This window comes from Oncorhynchus nerka, linkage group LG12 (genome assembly GCF_034236695.1).
Source record: "Oncorhynchus nerka isolate Pitt River linkage group LG12, Oner_Uvic_2.0, whole genome shotgun sequence".
Classification (NCBI taxonomy): domain Eukaryota; kingdom Metazoa; phylum Chordata; class Actinopteri; order Salmoniformes; family Salmonidae; genus Oncorhynchus; species Oncorhynchus nerka.
The window spans coordinates 36,187,033-36,214,229 of NC_088407.1; the positions used below are offsets into that span (position 1 = coordinate 36,187,033).

Genomic DNA, 27,197 nt, shown 5'->3' on the forward strand with positions numbered 1-27,197 from the left:
GCCTCCAGACAACGGGCCTCCTCCTCTCCCCAGCTCGTCTCTCCCAGAGGGCTACTATGAAGAGGCCGTCCCCCTCAGTCCTGGAAAAGCCCCAGAATACATCACCTCCAGTAAGTGTACAAAACACAAACGCACATCCATGTGAATACACACAAACACACACGCACAACGAAAAACACACTTGAAAAGCTAAAGTGAGGACTGAACACAGGTTCACTCACAATGCACCTACGCCCGCCCCTGCAGTCAATATCTTACATTTTATTATCCCTCAACGATCTCTCAGACTACGATTCGGACCAGATGAGCAGTTCGTATGAGTCGTATGACGAGGAGGAGGAGGACGGGAAGGGTAGAGGGAAGAAGATGCGACACCAGTGGCCTAGCGAGGAGGCCTCCATGGATCTCGTCAAGGACGCACGCATCTGTGCCTTCCTGCTGCGCAAGAAACGCTTCGGCCAGTGGACCAAGCTGCTCTGTGTCATCAAGGACAACAAGCTGCTGGTACGGAGGCACGCACAGACACAGAGAGACACACTGTCACCTTCACACGTCAATAGCCACGCGCACCCGGAGACGCACACAAACACTTGATCCACTGGTTCATTGACCTCTCTCTCTCTCTCTCTCTCTCTCTCTCTCTCTCTCTCTCTCTCTCTCTCTCCTCCCTCCTCCAGTGCTACAAGTCATCTAAAGACCAGGCGCCCCAGATGGAGCTAGTGTTATCAGGCTGCAGCATCACACACGTCCCCAAGGACGGCAAGAAGAAGAAACACGAGCTGAAGATAGTGCACCAGGGAGCAGATGCCCTGGTCCTGGCCGTGCAGAGCAAAGAGCAGGCTGAGGAGTGGCTCAAGGTAACACGATTACCCGAGACACAGATTATGACATTACAGCGGCGCACTATTGTAGACCGAGTGGTCCAGGGGTAACGGAATGACCCGAGACACCAATTAGGATGTTACAGAGGTTAGCTACGGTGGTTTGCTGTCAGACGATGGTCCCAAGTTACCGCAACACCATTGTAGACGGAGTGCCAGACTAATGTGTGCATTGGATACACTGACACGTTGGGTAAATCAGAAACGGACTGGTTCTATGGAGAGGGGTCACCCTGTCCAGTGCACTCTTTTGGAGTGAGAACAGGACCGAGTGTATTTCCCATCAATCCTGAAGCATGATTCTTCTGGAATGTCTGTCCAGAGGTACAGTACGCCACTGGTTGTTTTTTTTAAGGGGAGAGATTACTTATAACATAATCATATTATGAGAATAACGTCCCCATTGTTTTGCCTTAGCGGATTGACTTTTCTTTCTGGTATTGTGTTAGGGCCCAGATGGTTATTTTGAACAGGTGTTTCTGATGTCTGCACTCTAATGTCAGGATGTTTGCTTAGTATTTGTAGAGCCGTCTCTCTCAGATCTCCCTCTCAGCCCCGCCTCTCCCGGGGACTCCGACAAGCCCGCAAAGCAAACCATCCTGCTGACATCAAACAAAGACCTGTTCTTTTTAGTTTCCCCTCTGCCCCCCCCCCCGTATGTTATTCCAAAGGCCTTTGAGCTATTCCATTTCAATCGCAGTATGGAAGAGGCCATGGGGGTTCAAATTGAAAGAAACACACATGCACTTACACACATACGCTACAAACCCCCCCTCACCTCTTGCTTTCCTGAGATTCCCCTTGGAAACCGTTGTTTATCGTTGAAAACCCATTGTGCCACTATTTTAAGACCCCCTTTTCCCCTTTTGTTTTTTCATTGCTCCAGTTGCTGAATGCTGCTCCTGCCAAATACATTTCCTGCTCTGTAGTTTACCGACAGGGCCCTTTTTTTGAAACCTTTTCATACAGCACACCGGTCTGTGAAAAACTTTGTTGAAGAGGGCCCCGTTTTAAAAAAAACGAGAGGCCTGAGATTTCGCAAGTTAGCGTTTTTTTTGGCATGGATCTTGTTCTGGAGGCAGTTCTGCAGTGGTCACTTGCTGGCACATCCACAAAGTCATACAATCTGATTTTAAACCCCCACCGTAACCTCCCATTACATTTCTTTCTCTCTGCATTGTTGAGAAGGGTCAGTGAGTAAGCATTTCACTGTTAGTCTACACCTGTTGTTTACGAAGCATGTGATGAATAAAAGTGTGATTTGATTTGAACCCCACTGTTATCCCTAATTGTAGTTTTTCTGAATTCTTTCAATATAGCCAATTTAGACTGCAGCTGGTCCATCTAGCGGAAATCGCTCAGTTCTGCCTCCAGGACAAGAATCATCCCAATAAAAGTCAACCTGCGTCTATGGTGGGCCTCTATAGAGCTTTATGTCTGCAGTGAAAAAAGAGGATTAGTCTGATATTTTTGTTCTGATTTGATTAATCCTTCCATATGGTAAATATGGTTGTTTATTGATTCGCTGCAGCGAAGCAGCACTCTCGGGTAGCGCCGAGGTACCTGTGAGCAGAAGTACTGGACTGCGCAGATATACAAACCGAACCACAACATCCATAATTATCGCTCGAGACAGGACATTGTTGCATATTTCGTCAGGTGTCTGTTAAAATGCACTTTAAAACGGCATTGATCCGATACACGAGAGCACGACATAAACGCATGCCTTTCACCCTCACCCCAAACAATCTCTCTGTCTTTAGTTTACTTAATTGACATATGCTTACTTTTTCATGCCCAATGACTCTTGCAATCAGTGCGCTCAATTATGAGGCCCGGCTGGCCGTGGTTCGACGTACCCCAAAACAGGAGCATAGAGTGGATGGATTGGAATGAAGTCACATATTTTACCTTCGCATGATTAACTGTACAGTGAGGGAGGAGATATTCTCTTGGCCTGCTCTGCATACAGTTACGCCTGGGGGTGTTTGAGCAGCTCACAGAGCCAAAAAGATTAGAGTGTGGAGCATGTGTTTGGATGTTAGGGCTAGATGTTGCCTAGGACCCTAGAATAAAAGGGATCTGTTTCTCTCTCTTTCTCTGTTTCTTTGTCTTTCCTTAGTTTTTGTCTTTCTTTCTTTCTCGCTTGCTCTGTCTTTCTCACTCTTCCCCGCTCTCTCTTTTTCTCTCTGTCTCTGTCTCTCTCCCTGTCTCCCCTACTCTGTTTCTCCATCCAGAGACACAGAGCTTCGATAATAATCACTCTTGCATTTCACATTAAAGATGGAATAATGGATATAAAAGATCTCCGATAAATCCCACCCTAGTCGGAGGATTATGATCCAATACCATGTTCCTGTAAAGAACTGAGTCATGTAAGACTACATTGGTTAATGGAGACGGGACTAGAACAGAGCCTTTAGGCGCACCAAAACAGTTTACTAATGTGAAATCCAGAAATTGTGTGGCTAATGAACTGTGTATGGAATCTAAAAGTCCATATAGGGTTGCTACTACCTTTCTAATCCTTTCCAGTGCCTTTTGGTCTCGTGAATTTGATATTTTTCTCCTTGTTTCCTTACCTCATCTCTCCTTTGTCTCTGTAGCGCTCGTCTTCGACATGACCTGCTTTTCTTCCTCTTCTCTACTTGGCCAATGCTAGTAATCTTTCTCTTCCTCCTCTTATTCTCCTCCTCCCTCTCTTTCGTCTTGTGGTAATTATCCCCCTGTTTCTGCAAGCAGGCCTGGTGAGATATAATGTTGCATGTCATATGGTTACTGGTCTGCAGTGGCTGCTTGGCGTCTCATACTGTGTGTTGCCTGTTTACACTCACAGTCTCGCTCTATAATCACTGTTCAAGTCCTATCCCAGTCAGGCTCTTATGATTGTCCTTTGCTGCCAGTGTTGCCTGAAATCCTTCCTCTGAAATCATTTTGCATTGGGGCCACTCGATGTTTGGCAACACCCGTGTCCTGCACGAGAGTGTGGATGCCTGTATGTGTACACATCAAATCAAACTTTATTTGACAAATGTGCCGAATATAACAAGTGTAGACCTTACCTTTGAAATGCTTACTCACAAGCCCTTAACCAACAGTGCAGTTGAAGAAGAGTTAAGAAAATATTTACCAAATCAATTCAAGTAAAAAAATAATAAAAAGTAACACAATAAAATAATAACGAGGCTGTATGCGGGGGTACCGGTACCGAGTCAATGTGCGGGGGTACTCGTTAGTCGAGGTAATTTGTACATGTAGGTAAGGGTGAAGTGACTATGCATAGGTAATAAACAGCAAGTAGCAGCAGTGTACAAAACAAATAGGGGGGAGGGGTCAATGTAAATAGTCCGGTGGCCATTTGAATAATTGTTCAGCAGTATTATGGTTTGGGGGTAGAAGCTGTTGAGGAGTCTTTTGGTCCGGTACCGGTACCGCTTGCCATGCAGTAGCAGAGAAAGCAGTCTATGACTTGGGTGGCTGGAGTCTCTGACAATTTTTTGGGCTTTCCTCTGACACGCCTATTGTATAGGTCTTGGATCGCAGGAAGCTTGGCTCCAGTGATGTACTGGGCTGTACGCACTACCCTTTGTAGCGCCTTACGGTCAGATGCCAAGCAGTTGCCATACCAGGCAGTGATGCAACCGGTCAGGATGCTCTCGATGGTGCAGCTATAGAACTTTTTGAGGATCTGGGAACCCATGCCAAATCTTTTCAGTCTTCGGAGGGGGAAAAGGTGTTGTCGTGCCCTCTTCACGACAGTCTTGTGTTTGGACCATAATAGTTCGTTGGTGATGTGGATACCAAGCAACTTGAAGCTCTCGACACGCTCCACTACAGCCCCGTCGATGTTAATGGCGGCCTGTTCGGTCCACCTTTTCCTGTAGGCCGCGGTCAGCTCTTTTGTCTTACTCACATTGAGGGAGAGGTTGTTGTCTCTGACCTTCTCCCTATAGGCTGTCTCATCGCTGTCTGTGATCAGCCCTACCACTATTGTGTCGTCAGCAAACTTAATGATGGTGTTGGAGTCGTGTTTGGCCAGTCATGGGTGAACAGGGAGTACAGTAGGGGACTAAGTACACACCTCTGAGGGGCCCCAGTGTTGTTGATCAGTGTGACAAACGTGTTGTTGCCTACTCTTACCACCTGGGGGTGGCCCGTCAGGAAGTCCAGGGTCCAGTTGCAGAGGGCGGTGTTTAGTCCCAGGATCATTAGCTTATTGATGAGCTTTGAGGGCACTATGCTGTTGAACGCTGAGCTATAGTCAATGAACAGAATTCTCACCTAGGTGTTCCTTTACACCATGGATCTTTATCCATGTACATGCAGTATAGTATGCATGGTGTTAAAGTATGGGTTGTCACTCACAATAAGAACACTGCCATTCACAGATTCAGCAGAGAATAATATTTTCCAGTTATATGCCACAAATGTTTATGGCACTAGATTGATGTGAAGCATATATGAAGAGTATTCTCCCAGATATAACAAAACACCCCTCTATTGGCAGATGACGAAAGTCCTTAAGCCCTCCAAACCCAACCCAAAACCCAAGCATTTCGCCACACCCGCAATAGCATCTGCTAAATATGTGTGTGACCAATAACATTTGATTTGATTTTATCTGTATAATATTATATAAACTGTGTGATTTGCCTCTCCCTGATGGCAGATAGGGAGACATTTAGTTAATGTCTGTCCCAATCGTTCCAGCAACGCTCTGGCTAGGGCCAAAACCATGGAGCCCAGCCACAGCCTGTAATTTCCCTGCAGAGCCAATTATGTTCGCTCCCAGCCAAAGCCAATGAACTGTGGTGAGCAGAGACGCTGAGAAGAACTCCACCGCGGGGACAGACGCGGATGGTTTTGAAGGGTTGTGTGTGTGTGTGGGTGTTTTGAGGGTTGTTTGTGTGTGTGTGCATACCTGCGTGCGCGTACGTGCTCGTGTACGTGTTGCCTGTCTCCACAGTAGTCCCCAAGTCACCCCTCGCAGGTTAACCTAGCATAGCGTTATCATTCATTCACTCGCTGCTCATGTGTCAATGATATTGACTCAATATGGTGGTGGTTGTGCTGTTGATGGGTTGCCAGGTTGGAGGTTCTGCGAGGTCATGTTGATCCAAACTGGCGGCCCGTCCACGCCCCCATGCAATGTGTGGATATCCCTTGATATGCCGTTCTGAATGGGCGTGTTACATAACACAATGGATGCGTCTCACAATGGATGCGACAATACCAATGGCTGTAGTCAAGTACTGTACAGCTATCTGTGTACCGAGCCGTTGCCTTTTTCCCCCCGCGACTTTTCCGTCAGTCATGTTGCGTGTGTTTCATACTGCGTGTGTTTCATACTGCTTGTGTTTCATACTGCACGATGATCCATCTGCTGATGTAACATGTTTTTGAAATGAAATGCATTGACATGACCTGTTCAATCTTGCTCCCATGCTTGAAATGAGCATGAACTGATGACGCATTGTTGTAACTAAACAGTGCTGTCTTTGTGTGTTTGGTCTTCCTCTTCCTGTAGGTGATGAGGGAGGTGTGCAGCAACGGAGGGGACTCAGATGGAGCAGGCGCCGGGTCTCCTGTACACAAGCCCGACCTGGAGAAGGTAAGGAGCAGAACGCCGGGTCAGGCACAGAAAGACACACTTGCACACACCAGCGAGACGCAAAACTCAGAATCAAAACGAACATGTGCACAAACACATAAACGTGAAGGTAAGGACATACATGCATACATACATGCATACATACATACATGCATACATACATACATACATACATACATACATACATACATACAGTTGAAGTCTGAAGTTTATATACACTTAGTAATTAACTTGTTTTTCAACCCCTCCACAAATTTCTTGTTAACAAACTATAGTTTTGGCAAGTCGGTTAGGACATCTACTTCGTGCATGACACAAGTAATTTTTCCAATAATTGTTTACAGACAGATGATTTCACTTATATTTCAATTCAATTATCACAATTCCAGTGGGTCAGAAGTTTACATAAACTAAGTTTACTGTGCCTTTAAACAGCTTGGCAAACACCGGAAAATAATGTCATGGCTTTAGAAGCTTCTGATAGGCTAATTGACATAATTTGAGTCACTTGGAGGTGTACCTGTGGATGTATTTCAAGGCCTACCTAAAAGTGCCTCTTGGATTGACATAATGGGAAAGTCAAAAGAAATCAGCCAAGACTTCAGAAAAAATGTGAGACCTCCAGATGTCTGGTTCATCCTTGGGAGCAATTTCCAAATGGCTGAAGGTACCATGTTCATCTGTACAAACAATAGTACGCAAGTATAAACACCATGGGACCACGCAGCCGTCAAACCGCTCAGGAAGGAGACACGTTCTGTCTCCTAGAGATGAATGTACTTTGGTACGAAAGGTGCAAATCAATCACAGAACAACAGCAAAAGACCCTGTGAAGATGCTGGAGGAAACACGTACAAAAGTATCTATATCCACAGTAAAACGGGTCCTATAATCGACATAACCTGAAAGGCCTCTCAGCAAGGAAGAAGCCACTGCTCCAAAACCACCATTAAAATGCCAGACTACGGTTTGCAACTGCACATTGGGACAACGATCGTACTTTTTGGGGAAATGTCCTCTGGTCTGGGTTGCTGCAGGAGGGACTGGTGCACTTCACAAAATAGATGGCGTCATGAGGAAGAAAAATTATGTGGATATATTGAAGCAACATTTCAAGACATCAGTCAGAAAGTTGAAGCTTGGTCGCAAATGGGTCTTCAAAATGGACAATGGACCCCAAGCATACTTCCAAAGTTGTGGCAAAATGGCTTAAAGACAACAAGGTATTGGACAAAGCCCTGACCTCAATCCTATAGAAAATGTGTGGGCAGAACTGAAAAAGCGTGTGTGAGCAAGGAGGCCTACAAACCTGACTCAGTTACACCAGCTCTGTCAGGAGGAATGGGCCAAAATTCACCCAACTTATTGTGGGAAGCTTGTGGAAGGATGCCCAAAACGTTTGACCCAAGTTAAACAATTTAAAGGCAATGCTACCAAATACAAATTGAGTGTATGTAAACTTCAGTCCCACTGGGAATGTGATGAAAGAAAAAGCTTAAATAAATCATTCTCTCTGCTATTATTCTGACATTTCACATTCTTCAAATAAAGTGGTGATCCTAACTGACCTAAGACAGGGAATTTATACTAGGATTAAATGTCAGGAATTGAGAAACTGAGTTCAAATGTATTTTGGCCAAGGTGTATGTCAACTTCTGACTTCAAGTGTGTGTGTGTGTGTGTATATATGTATGTATATATATATATATATATATATATATATATATATTTATACACTGCTCAAAAAAATTAAGGGAACACTTAAACAACACAATGTAACTCCAAGTCAATCACCCTTCTGTGAAATCAAACTGTCCACTTAGGAAGCAACACTGATTGACAATAAATTTCACATGCTGTTGTGCAAATGGAATAGACAACAGGTGGAAATTATAGGCAATTAGCAACACACCCCCAATAAAGGAGTGATTCTGCAGGTGATAACCACAGACCACTTCTCAGTTCCTATGCTTCCTGGCTGATGTTTTGGTCACTTTTGAATGCTGGCGGTGCTTTCAACCCACACAAGTGGCTCAGGTAGTGCAGCTCATCCAGGATGTAACATCAATGCGAGCTGTGGCAAGAAGGTTTGCTGTGTCTGTCAGCGTAGTGTCCAGAGCATGGAGGCGCTACCAGGAGACAGGCCAGTACATCAGGAGACGTGGAGGAGGCCGTAGGAGGGCAACAACCCTGCAGCAGGATCGCTACCTCCGCCTTTGTGCAAGGAGGAACAGGAAGAGCATTGCCAGAGCCCTGCAAAATGACCTCCAGCAGGCCACAAATGTGCATGTGTCTGCTCAAACGGTCAGAAACAGACTCCATGAGGCTGGAATGAGGGCCCAACGTCCACAGGTGGGGGTTGTGCTTACAGCCCAACACCATGCAGGACGTTTGGCATTTGCCAGAGAACACCAAGATTGGCAAATTCGCCACTGGCACATTGTGCTCTTCACAGATGAAAGCAGGTTCACACTGAGCACATGTGACAGACGTGACAGCCTGGAGACGCCGTGGAGAACGTTCTGCTGCCTGCAACATCCTCCAGCATGACCAGTTTGTCGGTTGGTCAGTCATTTCTTTGGGGGGCCGCACAGCCCTTCATGTGCTCGCCAGAGGTAGCCTGACTGCCATTAGGTACCGAGATGAGATCCTCAGACCCCTTGTGAGACCATATGCTGGTGCGGTTGGCCCTGGGTTCCTCCTAATGCAAGACAATGCTAGACCTCATGTGGCTGGAGTGTGTCAGCAGTTCCTGCAAGAGGAAGGCATTGATGCTATGGACTGGCCGGCCCGTTCCCCAGACCTGAATCCAATTGAGCACATCTGGGACATCATGTCTCGCTCCATCCACCAACGCCACGTTGCACCACAGACTGTCCAGGAGTTGGCGGATGCTTTAGTCTAGGTCTAGGAGGAGATCCCTCAGGAGACCATCCGCCACTTCATCAGGAGCATGCCCAGGCGTTGTAGGGAGGTCATACAGGCACGTGGAGGCCACACACACTACTGGGCCTCATTTTGACTTGTTTTAAGGACATTACATCAAAGTTGGATCAGTCTGTAGTGTGGATTTCCACTTAAATTTTGAGTGTGACTCCAAATCCAGACCTCCATGGGTTGATAAATTTGATTTCCATTGATCATTTTTGTGTGATTTTGTTGTCAGCACATTAAACTATGTAAAGAAAAAAGTATTTAATAAGAATATTTCATTCATTCAGATCTAGGATGTGTTATTTTAGTGTTCCCTTTATTTTTTTGAGCAGTGTACACACACACACATATCCCTGTATGCTGCCATAGGGCCCCTCGCCTGTGTTCCCTAATAACAAGCAGGATGCCAGGGCAGCACATTGCAGTAAAAGCTGTAATTGTTGTGCCAAATAGCACTTAATTACAGCTCTGGCACAGTGTGTGTAGGGAGGTGAAGGAAGAGTGTGTTATTGGATTTCAATAGCCTGGAGAAAACAGGTAAACTTACTGGAACTGTTGGAGCCTTATTGTACAGAGCTTGTGTGTGTGTGTGTGTGTGTGTGTGTGTGTGTGTGTACGGTGGTGGAAAATTAGGCAGATCAGAAGGAGTTTAATGACAAACCGCTCCCTAGCTGGCACAGTACACAGAAGCCTAGCCTAATTATTTCAACCATAACATGTTGCAGATGCTCTCCGAGATTCTCTGTGGGTACAGTGTGTGTTTTATGTATATGGTTGTGTGTGTGCGTCTCTGTATTTCTCTCTCTCTCTCGCTCTGTGTCTGCGTGTGTGTTTGTCTGTTTTTATATTTCTGTCTGCACGTGTACCACCCTGCATCCTACTGCTGGCTTGCCTCTGAAGCTAAACAGGTCTGGTCCGGGTCGGTCCCTCGATGGGAGACCAGTTGCTGCTAGAATTGGTTTTGGAGGGCCAGTAGGAGGCACTCTTTCCTCTGTTCTAATTATTATTATTTTTTTAATGCCCCAGGGCAGTGATTGGGAGCGTTGCCCTGTGTAGGGTTCCGTCTTTCGGATGGGACGTTAAACGGGTGTCCTGACACACTGTGGTCACTGAAGAACACATGGCACTTATTGTTAACCCCGGTGTCCTGGCTAAATTCTCAATCTGGCCCTCATACCATACTCATGGCCACCTAATCATCCCCAGCTTCCAATGGGCTCATTCATCCCCCCCTCCTCTCCCCTGTAACTATCCCCAAGGTCGTCGCTGTAAATGAGAATGTGTTCTTGGTCAACTTACCTGTAAAATAAGGGTTAAATATATATTTTTAAAATGTAAATATCTGTCTAACAGTTCTAACTCCTCCATTGCAGAAGGTGTCATGTGATAGGCCGAGCTCAGATGGCGAGCCGCCCCATGAGAACGGACACACCGTCACCGACTGTAAGGACCAAGGTGAGACCAGGGAAGGGTCTGGAATACTTTGATAGCTACACGAAGTACAGCACATCATACTGGGTTAATGGCATTCTGGTTTTGAACACACACTCTTGATATTGGTGTGAAAGAATCTCTTCTCAATTGGACTTTCCCTTGGTTCAATACTGTCCCCCTGGAAGTTAAATGAGTAATGGCATGTAAGCCATGTTTTAGCTCTAGATTCATATTCTTTATCCTTTAGTCTTCAAGATGCACTATGCAGAAATCGCTCTGCCATTTCCTAGTTGCTAGAATTTGAGTTGGTTTGAGTCATTTCAGTGACAAAACAAGCAAGTATTGTGTAGAGAATCATTGTACCATCTAAACCGCTGTGAAATATATATTATATATATATATATAAGCTGGTGTTCAAAGCCGAAAGTAATAGAGCAAAAACTAAACTTAAGACCGGGAAGCATAGAAATAGAGCACATAGAACGGATCTACCACTTTTTTAGACGTTCAAAAGAGAGTGACGGATCTATAACACACTTTTCTATGTGAATTTGGTCAGGTCGACCAAAAAGTTACATACAGTATTGCAGCTTTAATGCTAATGAAGCCTTGTGTTTCTTCAGCGTTGACCCAGCTGTAAATCCCTCTATACTCTTATGTTGATTGGAGATGGGGTGTATTTTCTTCAGGGTCAGAGCAGCTTGTGTGTTCAGGGGAGTATGATTGAGATTAGCTACAGCAACAATGGACTTGAGCATTTGGATTTATTCCACGTTTAGTTGATATGGAACCTTTTTTCCTGCACCCAGTACCAAGACAGCCGAGATGCTGTCTAAATAGCAGGATGGGATTATTCAGCGTCTGCTTGCTCGACAAGCTCAATTCCGCGGGGTTCACATGTTCATTTAACTTGTCGAGACCTCTTGTTTGGATTCTCTGGAATTTAGAGCTGTTTGTGTTTGGTTTCATTATGCACAAACCAACGCACGCAGACTCTCTCGCTCTCTCTCCCCAGGCTGTGATTAATAGACCTGTGTCTAATAGTTTGCATATCACAGCTGCATATCACCGTGATTGTTGTGGAAATATGCACACGATCTCTGACTGATGGCTTTTGACAGATTGCTGTAAGTCTATGCATTTGTTGTGCTCCCTCTGGTGAGACCAATTGTGAGTGTATTATGATACTGCCCTCTGGAGGATTGGAGGGGTAATGCTGCTTGGCTACCACTTTTATTCATCAATTATTATTTGATGCCCAATCCCAAATTGACCCATATCCCCTACCCCTATATGCACTTCATGTAGAACTAAGACTATGGTAAAGCTCCACAATGCCCTCTGATAGGCTAGGTTGAATATTTGTCATATTGCTTGCACTCCTCCAATCCTCTCATATCTAGTTCCCACGGAGTAGGGGTGGGTGGTGGCTTGAGTCCATACACTATGTCACCAATGGCGAGCCAGTGGTTGATGATATCACCTCATATCTCTACAGTACCACTGCATCTCCAAGCCAAACAACTACCACAGACCCACTCTTCTCACACCATTTCACCCCAGCTGCCCACTTTCTGCGGGAGAAAAACGAGTCTCCAAACCCCCTTTTTCAGCTTAATCAGCCACATTCCTTCCATGGCTGGTAAGAAGCGAACTTGACTCAGTGGAATCAAATTAGCCTGATCAGAGAGTTTCCCCCTGTCTTTCACGGCAAAAAGAAGAGGAAATTTATTATAATCATTCAAAGTGAAGCTCTTTCACACATGTGTGTCTGGCTCCCTACCTTAGGCCCGAAGTCTTGTGTGTGTGTGTGTGTGTGTGTGTGTGTGTGTGTGTGTGTGAGAAATAAATCACTAGCAGGGGTTGGGCAGAAATGGCCACATATTTGATAAGATTTGTCGCCATGGTAGATATCATCACTATCAGGGTAACGGGATTTGAGTTGATTCCTGCAGGGCAGCGGAGGTGTGTGTGTCTTACGTCTGTCTGCGTCTCTCTGTGTGTGTGTCAGCGTAAGCGTCTGTCTGCAGAAGCACTCCAGACTCCGAGCGTCAGCTGCTTCACTACAATGACATCATTCACAGGGAATTTTGCACCCCTGCCTCAGAAAACCCCTCTCTTCTTTCTGTCTCACTATTGTGTCCGTCTCCACAAAGGAAAATGGGACCTCCACAACTTTGTGAAGGGGGAGTTATACTATATTCTGTAGTAATTAATGGATATTGACAGGTAATAATGTACATGGGTATGATGCAGATAATCAAACTCTGCAGATATTGGGAGAATTTAAATATTGCAGTTTTCTTAAGACAAAAGCTTATAGGAATATGCACTACTTTCTAGTCAGTGAATCTCCCTGTCACACACTATACAATACAAATAATTTTATGGCCATTTCCATCATCTCTTCTCAACTATGTGATTCTTGTCATTCTGTCTGTGGCTCATCTCTCGTTTACCCTTCTGGCAGTTTCCAGAGTGGATCTCTTCGACCAAACCCTGCTCACCGCAGACCACACAATCCAAACAACCCTCAGACGACCAGCAGATTTTCTATTCAGACACACAGAGAGACAGGCTTTATGACCGGGTTTAGTCCAGTTTAGCGGTATTTACAGGAGAATGTGCACTGTCATTGTGTCTGTGGGCCTCTTCGGTTAGTAGAATTGAGGCCTAATTACTGACCTAAATATTCAAATAATATGACAATCTGATCAAATAGCTGATGTAATATTTTTTTCATTCTTAAAGGTGAAATTACCTTGAAGGTCTAGCTCTCTGACATTGCATGTCTCTCTTTGCTCTTTCACTCCCTCTCTCTCTCTCTCTTTTCCTCCTCTCTTCCTCTCCCTCTCTCTATCTCTCTCTCTCTCTCAGGTAAAGGAAAGAAGGACTCTCAGAAGAGTCAGAAGGGAGGCACGCTGGGAAAAGGGGCGGGAAAGAAGATAACTAAGATCATTGGCCTGGGCAAAAAGAAGCCGTCCACTGACGAACAGACCTCTTCAGCCGAGGAGGACATACCCACCTGTGGTAAGACACCTCTTAGGGGTTAGAGCACATCTGGGGTTTAGAGGTCAACCTACAGTGGGAAGAAAAAGTATGTGAACCCTTTGGAAATACCTGGATTTCTGCATAAAATGGTCATAAAATTTGATCTGATCTTCATCTAGGTCACAACAATAGACAAACACAGTCTGCTTAAACTAATAACACACAGACAATTATACATTTTCATGTCTTTATTGAGCACACTGTGTAAAGATTCACAGTGCAGGGTGGAAAAGTATGTGAACCCTTGGATTTAATAACTGGTTGACCCTCCTTTGGCAACAATAACCTCAACCAAACGTTTTCTGTGGTTGCGGATCAGATCTGCACAACTGTCAGGAGGAATTTTTGACCACCAACTGTTTCAGTTTCGCAATATTCTTTGAGTGTCTGGTGTGACCTGCTCTCTTGAGGTCATGCCACAGCATCTCAATCGGGTTGAGGTTAGGACTCTGACTGGGCCACTCCAGAAGGCATATTTTCTTCTGTTGAAGCCATTCTGTTGTTCAGTTACTTCTGTGTTTTGGGTCGTTGTCCTGTTGCATCACCCAACTTCTGTTGAGCTTCAATTGGCGGACAGATTCTAACATTCTCCTGCAAAATGTCATGATAAACTTGGGAATTTATTTTTCCACCTATGACAGCAAGCTGACCAGGCCCTGAGGCAACAAAATAGCCACAAAACATGATGCTCCCTCCACCATACTTTACAGTTGGGATGAGGTTTTGATGTTGGTGTGCTGTGCCTTTTTTTTCTCCACGCATAGTGTTGTGTTGTTCCTTCCAACAACTCAACTGTTTCATCTGTCGACAGAATATTTTGCCAGTAGCGCTGTGGAACATCCAGGTGCGCTTTTGCAAACTTCAGACGTGCAACAATGTTTTTCGGGGCATCAGTGGCTTCTACCGGGGTGTCCTCCCATGAACACCATTCTTGTTTAGTGTTTTACTTATCGTAGACTTGTCAACAGAGATTTCTGTAAGTCTTTAGCTGACACTCTAGAATTCTTCTCAACCCCATTGAGCGTTCTGCGCTGTGCTCTTGCAGTCATCTTTGCAGGACGGCCACTCCTAAGGAGAGTAGCAACAGTGCTGAACTTTCTCCATTTATAGACAATTTGTCTTACCGTGGACTGATGAACATCAAGGCTTTTAGAGATACTTTTGTAACCCCTTCCAGCTTTATGCAAGTCAACAATTCTTAATCATAGGTCTTCTGAGATCTATTTTTTTCGAGGCATGGTTCACATCAGGCAATGCTTCTTGTGAATAACAAACTCACATTTTTTGTGTTTTTATAGGGCAAGGCGGCTTTAACCAACATCTCTAATCTTGTCTCATTGATTGGACTCCAAGTTAGCTGACTCCTGACTCCAATTAGCTTTTGGAGAAGTCATTAGCCTAGGGGTTCATACTTTTTCCAACCTACTGTCATGACGCTGGCCTGGGGGTAGGTTTATGACAGTCATAAATACCTCTTTCCCCCCTTTTTCCTCTCTCTACCCTACTGATGTGACTATTGAAAATCCCTTGGTTAACATAGGGATTCTGGGAACATCAGAAGTTGGGGGGAAATTAACCATATTTTGGTAATCCGACCAGTTGAACATATGCGTTGGCACTTAATGAATATGATGTCAGTTCGGTTGTCATCTGAAACATTCTCAATGATAGGATGACATAAACGGTACAGTGGAAAGTCTACACATTATAGTTATCAGATTCACATGGAATTGTTGTGCAATTTAAATGTTTGAATATAAAATTATTGGTGAAAAGATTCAATGTAATTTTAGCTTCCAAATGAGAGATTTGGGTTTTCATAAGGTTAGGGCTCTGCTCAAACAGTGGCCCGTTCCCGGTGAAGAGACATGGGTTATAAAACTATGAAAACACACCCTTCTCCCTCCACTATATAAAGCCTTGACGAAAAATTTAACCTCCTGTTCAGAGGACGTGAGGACGCCGGCCCATACGTTTAGAAGGACTAACATGTCAACTACAGAACTAAGCCAACCTCAGCGTGAGCTTTGGTTGTGAATGGTATGAACTTTGAACTCTTATTCACTAAAGAAGTGAGACATCCTAGCCGTTGAGTTAGCAACAGCAGCTAAAAACGTGGGCTAGGAAAGGACAGATGGAGTATCCCATCTACCACCCAACGACGACACTACAACGTTTCCCGTTCACCACCAGAGACACTCTTCAAAGGACAAAGGACTCTGTTGAGCAACACGGCCATCCATCTACCACCAAACTATTGAAGTGCAGCTCAGAGTAAATATTTATTGCATTTTCCTTTTCCAAATGGGCGGTAATTTAGAATGCATAAGATACTGTATTTACGATAGAGTAGCTGCCTACGTTCCGGTAGAGACATCGCTTCTCCCTTTGTTCCTCAGTCTTCCCGCTCTTTCACTGAAACCCAGCCCCCTTTTCTTTGTGTAACCAGCTGTCATATCTGTTCCGTCCGCTAGGGACGTTTTCCTTTATGACATAATTTGTAATCAATGTACGATTCATTCTGTGTATATGTAATTCTGTGTGATTGATGAGGTATTTAGTAAATTAACAATTAAACACAATTTTGTATTGCTGATTCAACTTGTTAGCCAGGGTTCGTGAAGATATCTGAAAGTTGTAAATTCTTGTTTCAGACTGAAATAAGGTGATGATTAATATTGACTGCTATTGATGTAAAATATTACTAGGTCTTTAAGAGTTTATTCGGAAGATAACAGCTCTATAAATATTATTTTGTGGTGCCCCGACTTTCTAGTTAATTACATATACATGATAAGCTCAATCAGGTAATATTAATTACAGAGAAAGGATTTTATAGAATAGCGACACGACACTACACTGTGCATGTTTAAATTATGTATTCAATATAGACAAGAAAAATACAATAATTTGTGTGTTATTCGTTTAAGCACACTATGTTTGTCTATTGTTGTGACTTAGATGAAGATCAGATCAAATTTGATGATCAATTTATGCAGAAATCCAGGTAATTCCAAAGGGTTCACGTACTTTTTCTTGCCACTGTATATAAAGGGTGGATTTGGTTGTATAGGTATTGTTATATAGAGGGCTTATAGAACGTATGGGGAAATGTCTTGAATGAGAACAGCCAGAACTGCAGCTATAGACTAATTTTCTGGTCTGCTGTTTTGCTATTCGCCATTTTACCCCACCCTTTTGTCCTAACTGGTCCGTCTTGTCTGATTGACAGGCTACCTGAACGTGATGTCCAATAACCGCTGGCGTGAGCGTTGGTGTCGTCTGAAGGACAACCAGCTGTTGCTCCATAAGGACCGCGCTGACCTGAAGACCCATATGGCCAGCCTGCCCCTCAGAGGCTGCGAGGTCAGCCCCGGGCTGGACTCCAAACACCCCTTCGCCTTCCGCCTGCTCCGCAATGGACAGGAGGTGGCTGTACTGGAGGTAGGTTGGCGGTCAATTGGCTCGGGGTGGAGGTTAGTCTTAGGTTCAGATCTAGGATCAGCTTACCCTCGCCAACTCTGAATCTTCATGGTCATCAGGTCTGACCTTAAATCAGTGTCGTAGGGCAATTTTGTCCTACGGCACTGTGAAGTGCTAATGTTGTAGTGATAGTACGGATTGGATGGAAAGAAATTATGGAAAGTTATCTCTTGTTTTATCATTTTTTGTTGTTGAAGTTTATACATAGGTACACCTGTTTTCTAAACCAATGAATAGTATTAACATAAATATATAGATACTAGTTTCTTTAAATTAGCGTAATAATCTCTTACCCACCTCTCCTCTTCTCTCCAGGCATCCTCCTCAGAGAGTATGGGTCGGTGGTTGGGGGTGCTGCTCGCTGAGACTGGTTCCACCACAGACCCTGCTGCCCTGCACTACGACTACATAGACGTAGAGACTACCGCTAACGTCATCCAGCTGGCCAAGCAGTCCTTCTGGTTAGACACACACATACACGCGTGCGCACACACACACTGCCGTTTTTCCCTCATCAATCTACACACGATACCACATAATCACATAGCAGAAACAGGTTTTTAGAAATATTACATTTTCGTACTTTGTTGAAGCACCTTCGGCAGCAATTACAGCCTCAAGTCTTTTGGGGTATGATGCTACAAGCTTGGCACACCTGTATTTGGGGAGTTTCTCCCATTCTTCTCTGCAGATCCTCTCAAGCTCTGTCAGGTTGGATGGGGAGCGTTGCTGCACAGCTATTTTTAGCTCTCTCCAGAGATGTTAGTCTGGGCTCTGGCTGGGCCACTCAAGGACATTCAGAGACTTGTCCCGAAGCCACTCTTGCATTGTCTTGGCTGTGTGCTTAGGGTTGTTGCCCTGTTAGAAGGTGAACCTTTGCTCCAGTCTGAGGTACTGAGTGCTCTGGGGCAGGTTTTCATCAAGGATCTGTCTGTACGTTGCTCCGTTCATCTTTCCCTCAATCCTGACTAGTCTCCCAGTCCCTGCCTCTGAAAAACATCCCCACAGCATGATGCTGCCACCATGCTTCTCTGTAGGGATGGTGCCAGGTTTCTTCCAGACATGACACTTGGCCTTCATGGTTTCATCAGACCAGAGAATCTTGTTTCTCATGGTCTGAGGTGCCTTTTGGTAAACTCCAAGCAGGCTGTCATGTGCCTTTCACTGAGAAGTGGCTTCTGTCTGGCCACTCTACCATAAAGGCCTGATTGGTGGAGTGTTGACGAGATGGTTGTCCTTCTGGAAGATTCTCCCATCTCCACAGAGGATCTCTGGAGCTCAGGTTCTTGGTCACCTCCCTGACCAAGGACCTTCTCCCCCGATTGCTCAGTTTGGCCGGGCGGCCAGCTCTAGCAAGAGTGTTATTTGTTCCAAACTTCCATTTAAGAATGATGAAGGCCACTGTGTTCTTGGGGACCGTCAATGGTGCAGACATTTTTTGCTACCCTTCCCCAGATCTGTGCCTCGACACAATCCTGTCTCGAAGCTCTACGGACAATTCGTTCGACCTCGTGGCTTGGTTTTTGCTCTGACACGGACATTCAACTGTGTGACCTTATATAGACAGGTGTGTGCCTTTCCAAATCATGACCAAGGCGGACTCCAATCAAGTTGTAGAAACATCTCAAGGATGATCAATGGAAACAGGATGCACCTGAGCTCAATTTCTGCTTTGTCATTATGGGGTATTGTGTTTCTCATCTATCTAATCAATTTTAGAATAAGACTGTAACATAACAAAATATGGAAAAATGGTCTGAATACTTTCTGAATGCACCGTACTTATCACCCTATTGGGGATCTCAGAAAAAGCAAATATTCTTTGGGGCAGATAATGTATGTTTTTGAATCTCAAAAAGTATGTGTGTTGTTCCCTCAGCCGCTCAGACCCCCATTCAGTTAGGAATGGACATGTCTGGACCAATTTATTTCCCGCTCTCTGGCCATTTGATGTGTCACTCTGACCAAGAGGGTTTTCACAAAAGCACTCTGTGTGCAGGCCAGTCCTCCCCACACGATAACACGATACACGTTGCAAGGGCTGGATAAAGCGCCTGCATACCCAAGGGAGCACTAAATGTCTGAACTGTTATTTGTATGATGCCGGCAATATATGAGACCGCCATACACCGAGTGTACAAAACATTAAGAACACCTGCTCTGTCCATTAAATAGGCTGACCAGGCGAATCCAGGCGAAAGTTATGATCCCTTATTAAGGTCACTTCCTAAATCCACTTCAGTCAGTGTAGATGTAGGGGAGGAGACATGTTAAAAAATATATTTTTAAGCTTCGATGTAATTGAGACATGGATTGTGTGTGTGTGCCATGGAGGTTGAATGGGCAAGACGAAGCATTTAAGTGCCTTTGAACAGGGTATGGTAGTAGGCGCCAGGCGCAACAGTTTGTGTCAAGAACTGCAACGCTGCTGTGTTTTTCACGCGCAACAGTTTCCCGTGTGCATCAAGAATGGTCCACCACCCAAAGCACATCCAGCCAACTTGACACAACTGAGGGAAGCAATTAGAGTCAATATGGGGCCAGCATCTCTTGTGGAAACGCTTTCGACACCTTGTAGCTTCCATGCCTCGAGTAATTGAGGCTGTTCAGAGGGCAAAAGTGGAGGGTGCAACTCATTAGGAAGGTGACCTTAACGTTTTGTACACTCAGTGTAAGTGTCCAGCTATAAAGGTCCTTCATGGACAAACCTCTCCATATTCGCCACTAGACTCCACGTGTTATATAAGCGCTTTACTTTTGGACTATAACAACTTTTTACATGTCGATTCCCTGATGTATTATCACTCACTCATGGATATGTGCATTTTGTCCTCAGCTTCACTAGTAAACGCGTTGTATCTCCCAACCCCTATCTGGACAACCCTGTGAACGGTTATGCCTGCCCCTCTGGAATGGCACTGCACTATGATGATGTGCCCATCAATGGAACGGTAAGGACACACACACACACACACACTGAGAAAACAAACAAATTAGCGCACATATTTCTGCAATATCTCAGTAACTATTATATCTGGATGCCGCGCTGCTTGTGATGGCTTGGATTGGGTATCTTTCTGTTTCTCTTCCTCTTTCTCACTCTAATCCGACTTTGATTAATAATTGTGCAAGTGCTTTCCTCTGCTCTAGCTCACTTTTCTGTAACAATAACAACCCTTTGGCTTCCTCTCTTCTTTTCTTTTTTTCCCCCTTTTCCTGACTTGTTTTTTTGCTCTTTTTCAAATGTACTCCTTCCCTTTATTCTCTTTTCATGTCCTTGTTTCTCTTATTTTTCTTTCTCTTTATTTCCTTTAATCTCCTCCTCCGTTTCCTCTCCTCTCTGCATGCCTACCTCTAACGTAAGGACCCAGAGGCGTTATACTCCAGCCCTGCCACCGGAGGGCGACGTCTGAGAGAGGAGGTGTTGTATGAGGATGCTGACCTCTATGAGAACATGCCTTCGCCCAAGCTGGCCGCCCGCTACTCCCCCAAGCCCAGCCGCCTAGCCTCTTCCTCCAGCCACTGCAAAACCCCTGGCCCTGTTAAATCCAAATTCCTCTCCTCCTCTTCCTCAGCTAACACTAACACTAAAGCCGGTACTCAGGTGACTAACGCTCTGCTGTCTTAACATTAACGTAAACCTTAATTAACACTGTGTACTTTTCTGTCATCTTAAAGGGATAGTTCACCTCAAATTCAAAGTTCAAATCGTCTAAAGTCGAGTCTCTTATGGCATTTGTTGTATAGATCCTGCTATATGCATTCATCAAAATCTCAAGGCCTTAAAACCCAAATTATTGGGAGAGATTGACAGCATCTTGAATTCCATCTAAGAACTTTGATTTTGGAGTTAGCTCTCCCTTTAACATGTTGTATGCGCAGTGTTCGCCTGCTCTTTCCATGACATAGACTGACCAGGTGAATCCAGGAGAAAACTATGATCCCTTTGTTGATGTTGCTTTGTTAAATCCAATTCAATCAGTTTAGATGAAGCGGAGGAGAAGTGTTATGATGTTTAAGCCTTGAGACGATCGAGACATGGATTGTGTGTGTGTGTGTGTGTGCCACTTAGAGGGTGAATGGTTAAGACAAAAGATTTAAGCGTATTTGAATGGGGTACGGTAGTAGCTGCCAGGCACACCGGTTTGAGTGTGTCAAGAACTGCAACGCTGCTGGGCTTTTTCACTCTCAGGCAGTTTCCGTGTGTATCATGAATGGCCCACCACACAAACGGCATTCCAGACAACTTGACACAACTGTGGGAAGCATTAGAGTCAACACGGGCCAGCTTTCCTGTGGATTGCTTTTCGACACCTTGTAGAGTACATGCAGCGACAAATTATAGGCTGTGCTGTGGGGTAGGGGTGCAACTCGGTATTAGTGAGGCGTTTGTAATGTTTTGTCCACTCCGTGTGCTAGTGTGTCTTTGCTGAGGGAGAGGTAAGCGGTATGCCTAACAATGGGCCGGGGGAGGGATTCAATTCTTATTACATTTATTATTCCTGCAGAAACATTTAATGTAATGGTGTTGATACTGGCCACCCAGAATCCAGGTTTTGAGACATTATCCTCAAAATCCCCGCTAGCTTAGTCCTGCTGTAGTGCAGCTCTTACTAAAAAATACTCTGTCCGGTATTGAGTATCTGGGCGTTAGTTAGGGTCTGAGACATTGACCATGCAACACTTTAGCTAGAGGCCTGATATTGGATTGAGAGAAGTAAGAGGGGATCGAATATCTGCAGTGTGTTAGGCAGCGTATCTGTGGGAGCACTTCAGACCACCCAGATGATAGAGGCTTTTCCTCCTTTGTGTGTGTGTGTGTGTGTGTGTGTGTGTGTCCTCTGTGTGTTTATACTGCTCCTTGCCTTTACAACGACCATCGCCTGCATGCATGTATGTAATTATATTTTTATAGCCTACATGGATGTGAGTTGGAAACGCCACCTAGCACTGTTACTCGCATAAGTCACCACTTGGCTTTGTAGAGTTGAGCTTTGATGTGTGTGTGTGTGCTTGCATGCATCGGTCCGTGTGCGTGTGTGTTTATGGCCAGGGGTGTTAACATGGAACCCTGCGCCACAAAGCCTGCGCTAGTGTTTAACGTCATCCTGCTAGGTGTACAACTCCGGCTCAATAGCCCTAATGCTTTCAGTAAAGCTAATTGAAACTGAATGGTAGAGCACCACATCCAAACCCCTGGTTATATAGTAGTACACACACACACACACACACACACACACACACACACACACACACACACTCTCCAGGGGAATACAGTTCAATAGGGCTGGTTTAGCCTAATGCTGGGATTACTGTGGGATTCATACGTTTAGTGTCATGTGTTTAACGTGCAATTCATTTCTACAGCTGTGCACAGAGTCGTTCACATGATCTTACCCACCTGGGAATTTAGATGGGCATGGTTGATTTTTTTGGAAGTGGGTTGTGGACATTTTAACTGTATGTTTGAACTGTAGCGTAGTGGTTTTCATTATAGCTGCAAATTGTAGTTAATAGTTTAAGGACTGTGCGTTTCAACCAGATTGTGAATGCCTGCTCTCTCGCTTCCTCCTTCTCGACCAATCAGCTGAAGGGAAAGAAGGCCCCAGTGACCAATGGGACAGCGTCTAAACAGAAGGTGGACAAGAACCAGGCCAAGAAGACCAATGGAACAACCAGTGGAGCATCTGTGAAACGCAACAACTCCAGTAAGAGTCTAGTGTGTGTGTGTGTGTGTGTGTGTGTGTGTGTGTGTGTGTGTGGGAGTTTGAGAGCTAGATAGAATGAGAGCGAGTGAGCGAGACACACACACCCATTCCCATGAGTGTATGAGTCTTTCTATAAATCATGACACAGTACATACCAGTGTGATAATTCATAAGCTACTGCTAGCCTGTCACTTCTAGTCAGCCCTTATACAGTCTGCTAGCTGTGATATTTAGCAGTAGCCTGGTCTTAGCAGACATGAAGTCTGGCTCCCCACTCCTCAGTCTCAGTCAAACCCACCACTGATCGCTTTCTAGGAAAACTGGAGCCACACACAAAAAAATCCGGAATTCACAAATTACAGTTGGTGGAGCAGCAGGAGTAAATATCTTTGGATGGTGCGAAGACGGCTTCCTTGAAACCATCCGTTGTAAATCCCAGCCTTATGGAGGATTAGCATGACATACCCGGACCAAACTATCATTCAACGTCGAGTCAATGTTCAAGTAGCAGCTTGAATATTTGGCCAGGGTGACCCGTGGTTACTGGTGAGGCTAATCTTTGTGGTGAAGGTCTGTGTGTTTTCAGTAATGTGTGAACTACGACAGTTTTGAACCCACTTTCTCATATTTGGTCGCTTTTGTAAGCATCGTGTTCGTAGGGGATACCAACTATGTGCCATTTTGGATTTAGTGTATGTTACACAATACACAATGTCAAGCTAAAATAGGCCCATATTGATGGTTGGAGATGTCAAGTGGTGGTTTGATTGATTTTTTGGTCCTTCGTAGAGGCTAATGTGCTAGTGAGGCACATACGCACGCAGGCGCACACACACACTCACACACACAGTCGTACTTCAGTGGTGTGGAGAGGTTCTAGTGGCCTCTTTTTTTTTCAGCAGGGTCGGTTCCTAGTCCCTACTCTACTCTGTTTGATTAAGGAGTGCTTATAGGCTGAGGTTTGGGTTCAATGGGTTTCTGGTCAGTTTATGCCTCGTCTACAACTCTGATGAGCATGGTCTTTTTCTTTCACCACTCCCTCCTTCCCTCTCAAAGCAATCCATCCTTCTTCACATATTTCCTTACCTCCTTTTGGATCTCATTCTCTCCTTCTCCCTCCCCCTAATCCCTCCTTCTCCCCTCCCCTTCCATTACCCGTTTCCCACCACCTAATGAGCATTTTGGTTTTAACGGCGCAAAGGGATATATGGCGTAAAGCCCCTCTCTCTCCTGTAGGCGCAGAGCAGTATAAGTACGGGAAGAACCGCGTGGAGGCGGACGCAAAGCGGCTGCAGGCTAAAGAGGAGGAGCTGATGAGGAGGAAGCAGGACATCAGGAACCGTCTGACCCAGCTGAAGAAGGACCGGAAAGACCTGCGCACCGCCATGGAGGCCAGCACCGGTATGACAGAGAGACAAACGCATGCACACTTAGACAGACAGACATACACACACACACACACACACACACACACACACACACACACACGCTTTTTCCAAGATAGAGAGAGAAGGGGGAGAGGTAAAGAGTAAGTGGTGAGAGACGAAGGATTAGACTGGGGAGAGGTGGGAGTGAAAGTATGGTGAGATATTATTGGAGGAGAAGAGGAAGAGCGGTTTAGAGTGGTGGGAGATGGAATGAGTGTTGGAAGGAAGAGTGGACATGTGGGAGTTAGTGGTGTATGATGGAGTCACGGGTGGGAGGATTATGGTTAGGAGTGAGTGGTGCGGGATGGAAGACTGGTTTGGAGGGGGAGAGATGGGAGTGTATCAGATGTTCTTATCCTGAGAAACTTGTCAATAAACTAAAATAACAGTAAGACGGGAACCGGGAGTGAACCTCCTTCCTCTTCATTCCTCCCTCCCACAGGTAAGCGTTCCGCTGCGTCTCTGGTGGAGCGGCTGAAGAAGGTGGAGGACGAGTGCAAGCTGAAGGAGGACGAGAGGGTGAGCCTGGAGCTGGAGCTGACGGAGGTCAAGGAGAGTCTGAAGAAGGCCCTGAGTGGAGGAGTCACCCTGGGACTCACCATTGAGCCCAAGTCTGGCACCTCCAGCCCGCAGGTTAGACCTCAATCACGTTTATTTTATAGAGACTTTTTACATCAGCAGATACGCAGCCTACAACCCCTAAGAGCAAGCAATGCAGATGTAGAAGCACAGTGGCTAGGAAAAACTCCCTAGAAAGGCAGGAACCTAGGAAGAAACCTAGAGAGGACCCAGCCCTCTTCTGGCTACACCGACCATGTCCATGACCTATGGCTGAGTTTCAATACTGTGAAAAGGTGTCCTCTTGAATAATGAACAGACAAAGCATTTTGTCCATGTAAATTAGTCTTCTAGATAGTCTAAAGGGACTTAAATTATTATTATTATTTTTTTACCTTATGTGCATTTCTCCATCTGCATTTCAAAAACTTGTCTGGCGTAAGCAATATTCCCAACATACCGATGACAAACATGTTTCTGCCGACTCTGAATGGTGTGTATCTGTGTGTCCAGTCCCCAGTGTTGCTGAGGCGTACCCAAGAGAACTCTCCCATCTCCAGCTGTGACACCAGCGACACAGAGAGCTGTTCTACTCTGCCCGTCAACAGCGCCTCCCTCCTCCGCAGGACGGCCAATCAGAAACCCTCGACCGTCCGCGGCCACGTCCTCAGGAAGGCCAAGGTGAGACAGAGTTACAGAGAACAAACGCGCGCGCGCTCGGAACACAGTCAGCACTCAGTCAACTGCATTGCCACACAACTGACACACACACATCCATTGCCACACATCCCAGCCCAGTCCAATGACGATACCGAATTTGCATTTAGCTGCATGTAACTGTAAGTACATGCGATTTTATGCGCTGTATTATTTGCATGCATTTGCATTGATATCCTGACACCCAAGCACAGTCACTGTTCCCTTCGTTGCAGGAATGGGAGATGAAGACTGGCACATAAGCAGCAACTCTCTTCACAAACGATCCTATTGTACCAGCTTGTTTTTTTTGTGTGTGTATATATTTATTCACTTTTCACATGGGGGAAGAAGGTTGAAGAGGAGTACTCTACAAGCGTAGCATAGCCAACCAGAAAGACGATGCTGATTTTGAGTATACTTTATTTCCAAAACATAAAGAAATTAGCACTCTTTTTGTAGCTTACTATTGTATAATACCGTGTATTATATCTGGCATGTTTGAAATACTCTGTCGTGCGGTTTTGGTATTCGTCCAATCGTTTTCTTTCTTTTCAAGCAGACATCCAATCATAGACGGTCTTTTGTGATCTGTTTCTCCATCACACACAAATCTGGTTTCTACAACTCTTGGGGTTCAAAAATCAAGTGCAAAACCAAGTATTTATTTGTAAATGTTTATTAAGTAAACATCCCTGTGATTATTTATGTTGATAATATTTAATGCTTGTTTTATAGTATAGCTGGCTCTCCGTAAGCGCCCATGTTATCTTTCCTACTCAGTTAGAAGCTCTCTTGTTCACAAGCATATGTTTAGAGTGGTAACTGCACTGCGCCACTAATGTTCACGTCATCTAAATGGGTTAATCGAATCATCACTATCACTGTTAGGCAATCCAGATGATTTGCAGATCATCAAACCAGCAACACACCTACTCCCTACTGGTTGATGCTTGTGAGTGGGCCATTGGAATGCTTCACTCAGTAAAGTGCAGGTCAGGCTAAGGCGTGGTCGTGTCCTGGTGAGTTTGGCCTCTGGCATTGGAAAAATCCTAAAACCTCAAGTAACGTGGCCTCTTATATTTAAGCTTGACAACCAGGAGCCTCGGCCCAGCTCTTTTAATCATGCCACTGGTGTACTGTAGCCCTGTGATCTGATCTGGTATGTGTATGTGTGGCTTGTGTGTGTGTGTGTGTGGCTTGTGTGTTGGCTTGACTGTGTTAGTGCGTGTTTGTGACTGTGTGTTGTGCGCACGAGTGTGAGTGTGTTTGTGGCTTGTGTGTTAGTGCGCACGACTGTGTGTGTGAGTGAGTGTGTTTGTGGCTTGTGTGTTAGTGCGCACGACTGTGTGTGTGTGAGTGAGCGTGTTTGTGGCTTGCATGTTAGTGCGCACGATAGTGTATGTGTGCGCGT

General features: G+C 45.1%; 1 protein-coding gene across 3 annotated transcripts in view; it reads left to right on the plus strand.

Annotated features, from left to right (window-relative positions):
• afap1 (actin filament associated protein 1) overlaps window positions 1-26,986 on the plus strand; it is a 117,944-nt gene extending 90,958 nt beyond the window's left edge. For 2 of the 3 annotated variants that reach the window (XM_029674805.2, XM_029674804.2), the window contains exons 4-18: window positions 2-110; window positions 287-504; window positions 678-857; window positions 6,409-6,492; window positions 10,800-10,881; window positions 13,738-13,890; window positions 17,144-17,355; window positions 17,710-17,855; window positions 20,231-20,345; window positions 20,759-20,998; window positions 22,982-23,102; window positions 24,339-24,503; window positions 24,972-25,162; window positions 25,601-25,768; window positions 26,020-26,986. In XM_029674805.2, the coding sequence (XP_029530665.2) occupies window positions 2-110; window positions 287-504; window positions 678-857; window positions 6,409-6,492; window positions 10,800-10,881; window positions 13,738-13,890; window positions 17,144-17,355; window positions 17,710-17,855; window positions 20,231-20,345; window positions 20,759-20,998; window positions 22,982-23,102; window positions 24,339-24,503; window positions 24,972-25,162; window positions 25,601-25,768; window positions 26,020-26,046 (2,211 nt within the window). In that variant the 3' untranslated portion in view covers window positions 26,047-26,986. The remainder of the gene's footprint in view (window position 1; window positions 111-286; window positions 505-677; window positions 858-6,408; window positions 6,493-10,799; window positions 10,882-13,737; window positions 13,891-17,143; window positions 17,356-17,709; window positions 17,856-20,230; window positions 20,346-20,758; window positions 20,999-22,981; window positions 23,103-24,338; window positions 24,504-24,971; window positions 25,163-25,600; window positions 25,769-26,019) is intronic. The other variant, XM_029674806.2, reaches the window with a different exon arrangement.
• Window positions 26,987-27,197: the final 211 nt, after the last annotated feature.